The sequence below is a fragment of the Sphaeroforma arctica genome, assembly GCF_001186125.1.
Source record: "Sphaeroforma arctica JP610 unplaced genomic scaffold supercont1.347, whole genome shotgun sequence".
NCBI lineage: Eukaryota > Ichthyosporea > Ichthyophonida > Sphaeroforma > Sphaeroforma arctica.
Window position 1 is genome coordinate 16,598 of NW_014040211.1, and position 8,723 is coordinate 25,320.

Consider the following 8,723-nt stretch of genomic DNA (forward strand, 5'->3'; position numbering starts at 1 on the left):
TAAGTAATATATATTATATATATATATATACTGACGAATAATAATATAGTATAAGTACTATTATATATATATAGTGTGTAGTGTGTGTGTTATATTAGTATTATATGTATATGTATGTATGTATAGTATGTATGTACACACGTACACACACATACATATATATATATATATATATATATATAGATATGTATATGTATATATATGCCTGTGTGTGTGTATTTCTATTTGTGTCTGTGTAAGTGTATGTGTTTGCATACGCATACATGATTATGTGTGTGTGTGTGTACATACAGGCACGTATTGAAATTAGCGTATTTACATAAGATATGCCTTCATGAAGTCTGTCACATCCAGTTTTGTGCACATGCCCACCCGTTGAGTACCGATTCTTGCCTTGTCTATGGCGTTTTGGAAATACGTGCGTGGGTAAAATAGCCGGTGTGCTGTCGTTACTTACCGATCTGTCGGCTTACACAAGCATGCAGATCCGTTGACACCGCCGTACATATGCCATGAACAATAGACGTATGAACAAATCCACGAGCCTCACAAAGCGCGATAGCTTGTAGGTATCCATTCATATGTAACATACGACCTATCCACGATTATCCATCTACGGCTCTATGGATTTACCGAGTGTTGGTCTACGCACCCCCATGCATATAGTAACTAAGCATGCGCACTCTCGTGGGATATGCGGAACGTCCTGAGAACTGCATGAAGACTCAACTCTCTGGTTCATTGTGTTCTCGTATCACTGCGTTAGATTTCAACCTTACATCCATGCTGCGGCGAAGGAATATGTTAAAGAGAGCGCAGCCGAGGACATGGGCGATGATGACGAGGAGAGGAGCTATTGGGTCAGTTTCTATTCCCAGCCAGACGTATACAAGGTCAAAATGTAAGTGGTTAACGTTCAGGTGTTAGTCAAGTGTATGTGGTCAACGTTTAGTTGCTAGTCAAAGCTAAGTGGTTAGCGTTCAGTTGCTTGTCAATGTATGTGGTTAAAGTTTAGTTCTCAGTCAAATGTACGTCTATTACTTTATAATTTGGCAGATATGTGTACAGGCTATCTGATCCTTTGTGAATGAGGGGTGAGTTTGGGTATATCCAGACGCGCATTGAGCCAGAATTGTGTTGGTACAAGTCGATGCATATGTCGTGCACACGGGCGTATGGTTAGTGCAAATGTACTTGGTTTCTATTCTGGGTTTGGCGGGATTGCGCAATTTGACACTCTGTGATTTTTGCAGTGTACCTGTAATTGGCGTAATTCTTATATGCTAGATGTTTCCCGGAAACTGCAACCAATATATATATATATATATATGCGTGTGTGTGTGTGTGTGTGTGTGTGTGTGTGTGTGTGCTCGGATCAGATAGTGGTGCGTCCCTCAAAAAATAAATGCCGGAACTGACAAAAAGCTACCCATATGATCGATTTATGTGTTCAGGTGCACCTGTACAAAATTCTTTTATTCTTATGCATGTACCCAGTGCGGAAGCTAAATCCATGCTTACCATGCGAATATTCGCTCGTGCGTGTGCAGGGTGCGTGAATTAAACACAGAAGTTTTGGGTCGACTGGAGTCCATCAGTGGCACTGTAGTGCGCACGTCCGATGTCAAACCGGAACTGTTCATGGCCACGTTCCGCTGCCTCGAATGCGACACTCTCATCCACAATGTAGAGCAGCAGTTCAGATACACTGAGGTGGGTGTTCAAAGCTTTGCTCAGTGTTCATATACGTTTATACACGGGATCTGTGTACCGTGCAGTGCGTAAGTAATGCGTATGTCCACACATATACTGATTGCTGAGTGTGCGTCGTATTGGTATTGAAGAACGCCTGTCGATACATCACACTGTGTGCAATGTTTAAGCAGTAGTCCACTCACTTTACATTCTGTGGTCACAAGACCATAGCACTCAGTGCGGTGTAGCTCAACATTCCCTCAGCCTGTCAAGCCATGACCTTATGCAGTCCATGCCACTCCCTGTAGTTTCGCTGCTAACAACATGTTCACTCTATCACAGCCGGTGATGTGTTCGAGTCAAAACTGTACCAATCGGTTAGCGTTCGCGTTAGTGGTGGAACAATCCCAATTTGTGGACTGGCAGCGGGTACGCATCCAGGAGAATGCGGACGAGATTCCGTCCGGAAGTATGCCCAGAAGGTAGGTACAGAGAGGCTAGTAGGTGTATGTTGTCATGTGTGTGATTAGATGTTTATGTAGGTACGCGTAGTGTCTACTGGTGCGGGCAGATCGTTTCTTATATATCCACGGGTGACTATGCACAGGTGCAAAGGAGATGTCTACCCACCTATGTCTGTCGACCAAATGATGCTACCTACCGTAAGACAGACGCGTGGTTGAGCCGTGCACACCACTACAGTCATGCGATCGCTGCTCAATGGTTAACGCATACGCCGCAAGAAAAACACTCGAGTGGATTCACAGACATACGTTAACTACTACATACCTTACCGCACCACAACCTGAACAATGTCGAACACACCACACGAACATATATGCACACACTTACACGCGAAGCACGCTTTCACACGATACACCCTTCGTCCTATCATCAATTGAGTTAATTCCGCCAGGTCACGCGCACAGATACAAACACAGCTATTTGCAACACACACACACATTACTGTCAGGCGCAACCCTGCCCCCCTTTCCTCCCACAGACATATATACCTCCTGACTATATACACACACACCCACTGACATATATACACACATACACTGACATCCTCCCACCCCTACCTATCACAGTCTGAACATAGTTATTCGCCACGAAGCCGTCGACAAGGCCAAACCCGGAGACAAGGTGGTCTTCACGGGCGCATACATTGTGCTTCCGAATGTGCACAACATGATGAGAGGCGGTGGCCGTACCAAAGGCGACGGCGCAGGGGCGAGCGATGGTGTGCGAGGGCTGAAGATGCTGGGCATGCGTGACTTGGACTACACCATGTGCTTTCTGGCGTGCACAGTGCAGTCGTCCGATGTGAGAGTATGTCTAGGTGCTGTGTGTGTGCGTGTGTGCGTGCATGTATTGCGATAGCTGCGTTTTTTTGTTTGTGCGTAGCTTGTTGTAGGCGTACCTGTGTGTGTGTGTGGTTGTATATAGAAGTTGATAAGTGTGAGCCGGTTTGTCTTTGTGGGTTTGTGTTGTTTGAGAGGTGCAGACGTCAAAGATAGTGTTTGACGTGTGTCTCGGCTGAGTATGCGTGATCGGGCCTACGCTATATGCGTCTTTTTGGTTTGGCATGTATGCGTGCTAGGTATGTGCGTTTGTGTGAATGTCGATTTTATCTTGGTCAGTTAAAATCGTGTGCGAGAAGTTACCGAAGCTTCTGATGGTTTGTGAAGCTTGTATCGGCTGGGTAGGCGGGATCTGGCCCGATCATGCGCTTTTCGGTTACACTAGCAATCTGTGGGTCAAACGCAGCTCTCAACCACACTCGCCCGTTCAATGCGAGTGTGTCAATTTGTAGGTATAGTTATATATATATGGGGTGTGTATGTGAGTGACGGTGCAAGGGCTATACTTGGGTTGAAGCAAGTATCCGTACACCAATCCCACCCGCACGAGATGAGGCTTAGGCTTCGCCATCCGATATGCTATCAGTTGAATAGGAGGTACTATTTGGTGTATACATTCATGTTATATTACCCGCTTCTTCAGTCTCTCATATCATCTCTTCGTACTGTGAAGTCCCTAGATTCAATGCCACTCTGCACAGACTGCTGACTAGTTGTCATCCCTTAGCTAAATCTTGTGTATCAGAGTGAATGGCTGCGACAACATGATCCTTCTCGTCCGGGGAGGAGAATCGACTGAATTTGCCTGTACGTTTCCTGTATTTGTGATCTTATTTGGATTTGTTCCCCGTGGCCGAATACAGGATAACAAAGTGAACATCAGAGACAACATATCGCTGGACGACTTGGTCAAAGAGTTGACTGAAGACGAGCGAGAGACCCTCAAGAAGATGAACGACAACCCACGCATCTACCAGCACATGACCGAAAGTATCTGTCCGAAGGTATGCCATGTGCTTCACTATGAGCTATGTATATGTGTGCGTGTATGGATGTATGCGATATGCATTTGTGTGTTTGTATGGATGTAGATGATATGTATATGTGTGCGTGTATGGATGCGTATATAACTGCACGTTATGTACGAGTGTTTTAGCTGTAGGCTGTGGGCTGGGGAGAGGTGGTATATCTGTGCCATGCACGCGTAAAGCACAGGCTCGTCTGAGCTGCCCGATGGACACACTAAGGATGGTATTCATTCTAGGGCTGTCAGAAGTTGCTGATTGGGTCGCTGCAAGCATCTGAAGGAATCTACCGTTGATGTGTATGGCCTGGTACCAACCAATTGACGTACACACCTTACCACGTTACCGTCCCAGTTTCTGGCACAAGTATCGTCTATGCTGGCATTGGCGCATACATATGCCTGTGTTGTAAAAGAATCAAACAGATCGTGTGCTTTAACAAACTGTCTTCGCCTCTCTGTGGCATCGTATGTAGATTGTGTTTAATCAGAATCAGCCCCTTGTGCTTCCCTGTGTGTCTCATGCAGGTGTTCGTGTGTTTCATCTGAATCAGCCCCTTGTCCTTCCCTGTGTGTCTCATGCAGGTGTTCATGTTTCATCTGAATCAGCCCCTGTGCTTTCCTGTGTGTCTCATGCAGGTGTTCGGCCATCTGGACATCAAGCGTGGCATCCTGCTGATGCTGCTGGGGGGTGTGCACAAGACCACCTTGGAGAACACGCGCATCCGTGGCGATATCAATTGCTGTATTGTGGGTGACCCGAGTACGGCCAAGTCACAATTCCTCAAGTAAGTTCATTGTGACATGCGTTAGTGAGACTTGTGACATGCAGTCTAAACGTTTTCATCGTTGTGAGTTGTGGGCGTGACAGCTGCTGTGGCGATAGGGTTTATCTCGTTAAAGTATGTTTGAAGGGCATTTGTACATGTTGGGTTTAGAGTTTTTAAGATAGGGATATCACTTAATACTGATTCGCATATACAAAATGCACCCCATATACTACCAGGTACGTGGTCGAGTTCTTACCCAGGGCAGTATACACCTCAGGAAAAGCTTCTTCCGCTGCGGGTTTGACCGCGTCAGTGGTACGAGACGAAGACACAGGCGAGTTCTGCATAGAGGCCGGAGCGCTGATGTTGGCAGATAATGGTATCTGCTGTATAGACGAATTCGATAAGATGGATGTGAAAGACCAAGTATGTGTCTTTTGGATTATGTATGTGTGTGTCTTGGATTATGTATGGGTGTGTGCCTTATTAGATTACGACCAGTTATGTGTCTCATTGGAATTTGATGTGTGCGCGTGCGTGTGTATGAGTGTCTGTGAACTCTCGATATGTGCTGAGTTTTGGTTACTTTTGTGGGTTGTTTGTGCTTAATTTAATCCACTTATTCGCGGGTACAGCTGGCATGTCCCCAGTATGTCGTGATAGCACGCACATTGCAACAAATGGCACTTTCCAAAACAGGCACCTAGCCACCATACCATATACCACGGACATCCGATTGTATACCTGTGACACTTAGACATCCTTTGACACTTTGACATCTTGACACTCTATGCACACAGGTCGCTATCCACGAGGCAATGGAACAGCAGACTATCTCGATTGCGAAGGCGGGTATTAAGGCTACGCTCAACGCAGCTACCTCCATCCTTGCCGCGTGCAACCCTATCGGCGGTAGATATGATCTCTCAAAGCCGCTAAGGGTATGTGCAAATGCTACGGTCGAATAGCATGCATTTGTGTGCATACGCATGACTTCAACAAATGTGTATACGAACGTGAACGTGATTGTTGTTTAGTCTAGAGCTGTTGGTCTACATCCATTGCCGTGTGGGGTTTTCTCTAGTACAATCAACGGCATGGGCGAGTACGTTGGGGAGAAAGGTGCTTGAAATTTAAACACACTATTCAAGTATTTGTAGATTTACATTGGTGGATGACACTACTTATATTCTGGATCACGTTTTATTAGTTAATTTAGTTTTTTGAATTTCACAAGACAGATACCACACCACGTTGTACACACAGCTTCTCAGTGTATCGTCTTTAGTTCAAATACAATTGCAACCATATCCATGTACACATCATACGGTTCCCAAACCGAAGCAAGATCGAGCATTGTATTACATTCCCCGATAAAATAGAGCATACCCATTGGTCTGCCCGCATTCTTGCTATGGTTGCCCCACCCTTGTCTATGGACAACAGACACAGCGCGCAGGCTGCGGTACATAGGCACTAGGCTCTTCTCTTCATTAGCCTGGTAGACTGTAGGATAAGCCTATTGGCAGTTCGGTACAAAGACACTAGGCTCTTCTTCTCATTGGCCTGGTAGACTACGGGATAAGCCTATTGGCAGTTCGGTACATAGGCACAAGGCTTTTCTCCTCATTGGCCTGGTAGACTGCAGAATAAGCCCATTAGCAGCCCCATGATATTTGACTAAATTAATCGCAATAACCCGGCTAGCAATGCAGAATATCATATAACACTAGCTGACGGTACATTTTGTTTTGGCTTTCGGACCCACACAGTCCAATGTGTTGATGAGCAATGCCATTCTGTCGCGTTTCGATCTGTTCTACGTCGTCACGGACCAGAGTGAGGAAGTGCAGGACTACAACATCGCACGCCACATCATCAACTACCGTATGAATAGGGTACGCGTACTTACCTGGAATACCAGCCTACTATTTGACTTTTTTAGCACTTTGATGTATTATTGCTTGCCAACCCAACTTTGTATCTTACTACAGATTATCTGTACTTGCGCTGAGAATCATATTTCTGTGACTTCGTCTCTCGGATAATTAGCATATGAGTGACACGATAAAAGAGTCGCCGGCAACATATATATATATGTGTGTGTGTGTGTGTGTGTGTGTGTGTGTGTGTTGTGTATAGATATGTATATGTATGCGGTTTCTATTCGACATCACTTGCTGTGCCATCATCCTTATTCGTGAATATGTCACTGCGTGTCACCAAGAAAAAATTGTCAGCCAGTCACTAGTGCTGTATCTTCTTTTTGTTCGCTAGTTAGTTAGCTCGATGTATACGCAGAGTTTTAGTACTTGTTTGGCTTATTCCATCCTCCGAGAGTGTGGCGTATGTGTCCCTGTGGCTTAGTTTATCGTACTTGCTGATGCATATTCATTCATTCACGTTCACGGATGGCATTTATGCGCAGAATGTGGTCACAGATGTACCGTACACAAAGGAGGAGATGCAGTTATACATCAAATACGGACGATCAATCAACCCCATTCTTAGTAAGGAGGCTGAGGAGCTACTGCCCGAAATCTACGCCAAACTCAGGGAGAACAGTGGAGGTATGAACGTAATCCGAAGGGCAGCCTGTATGTAGGATTGTACGGTGCCTGTGTGACTGTGTTGTCATTCATTCGTGGCTGTATGTAGGATTGTATGGTGTCTGGGTGACTGTGTTGTCATTCTTTCGTGGCTGTATGTACGATTGTATGGTACCTGTGTGACTGTGTTGTCATTCATTCATTCATGGCTGTATGTAGGGTTATATGGTGCCTGGGTGACTGTGTTGCCATTCATTCGTGGCTGTATGTACGATTGTATGGTACCTGTGTGTCTGTGTTGTCAATCATTCGTGGCTGTATGTAGGATTGTACGGTACCTGTGTGACTGTGTTGTCATTCATTCGTGACTGTATGTAGGATTGTACGGTACCTGTGTGACTGTGTTGTCATTCATTCGTGGCTGTATGTACGATTGTATGGTACCTGTGTGTCTGTGTTGTCAATCATTCGTGGCTGTATGTAGGATTGTATGGTACCTGTGTGACTGTGTTGTCATTCATTCGTGGCTGTATTTAGGATTGTATGGTACCTGTGTGACTGTGTTGTTATTCTTTCGTGGCTGTATGTAGGATTGTATGGTACCTGTGTACCTGTTGTCATTGATTCGGTAGATTGCCCGAATAGAGTCAAGTATAGATGAGAAGTATCCGTGTTAGTGTAGCGTTGTGCATGTGAAGTAGTCATAGCAATAGAAGCCGCAATGCGTTCATGTCTATTGCTATTTCCATTCATCTTTCGCGCGTGTGCATACATATACGTTGGTTAGTCTCTGCCTGATGCTCTAGTGCTGAGCACATAATCAACACAGCACGTATATAATTGATATATTAAGTCATATATCTATATAGAAATATAAAGAGGTGTACTCCTTTTGATATTTCTTTCATGTCCATTCGTGACGATGTGTGTATATACGAATGGTCAATATACGTTCATAGAGATCTTTTGAGTAACATACATGTACATGGACCCTTTGCATTCTTGTAGTTACATACCTGGGTATATTCACCTTCATGAATGTGGTACGACTTGAGTATCGACCGATATATCTCATATGCATGTCCGCACATCAATATAAAGCTAGGTGTGTACCTACAGACGTCCCACCGACATTTCCCACAAGCTATCCACGCATAGTATATATATATATATAATCTATATATATACCTATATCTATATATATACATATATATGAATATATATTTATATATATGTGTATATATATATGTATATATATATATTATATTGTATATATATATATATATATAATGCATATATATATATTATAGTTTATATATAT

The 8,723-nt window shown here is 44.3% G+C and overlaps 1 protein-coding gene across 1 annotated transcript in view; it reads left to right on the top strand.

Moving 5' to 3' along the window:
• Positions 1 to 7,458, top strand: part of SARC_05440 (hypothetical protein) — a gene marked incomplete at its 3' end in the record, with an annotated part of 8,347 nt that extends 889 nt beyond the window's left edge. The window contains exons 2-11 of the mRNA XM_014300695.1: positions 767 to 901; positions 1,551 to 1,713; positions 2,038 to 2,177; positions 2,787 to 3,027; positions 3,923 to 4,063; positions 4,723 to 4,871; positions 5,090 to 5,279; positions 5,654 to 5,794; positions 6,626 to 6,751; positions 7,282 to 7,458. Coding sequence (XP_014156170.1) covers positions 767 to 901; positions 1,551 to 1,713; positions 2,038 to 2,177; positions 2,787 to 3,027; positions 3,923 to 4,063; positions 4,723 to 4,871; positions 5,090 to 5,279; positions 5,654 to 5,794; positions 6,626 to 6,751; positions 7,282 to 7,458 — 1,603 coding nt within the window. The remainder of the gene's footprint in view (positions 1 to 766; positions 902 to 1,550; positions 1,714 to 2,037; positions 2,178 to 2,786; positions 3,028 to 3,922; positions 4,064 to 4,722; positions 4,872 to 5,089; positions 5,280 to 5,653; positions 5,795 to 6,625; positions 6,752 to 7,281) is intronic.
• Positions 7,459 to 8,723: the final 1,265 nt, after the last annotated feature.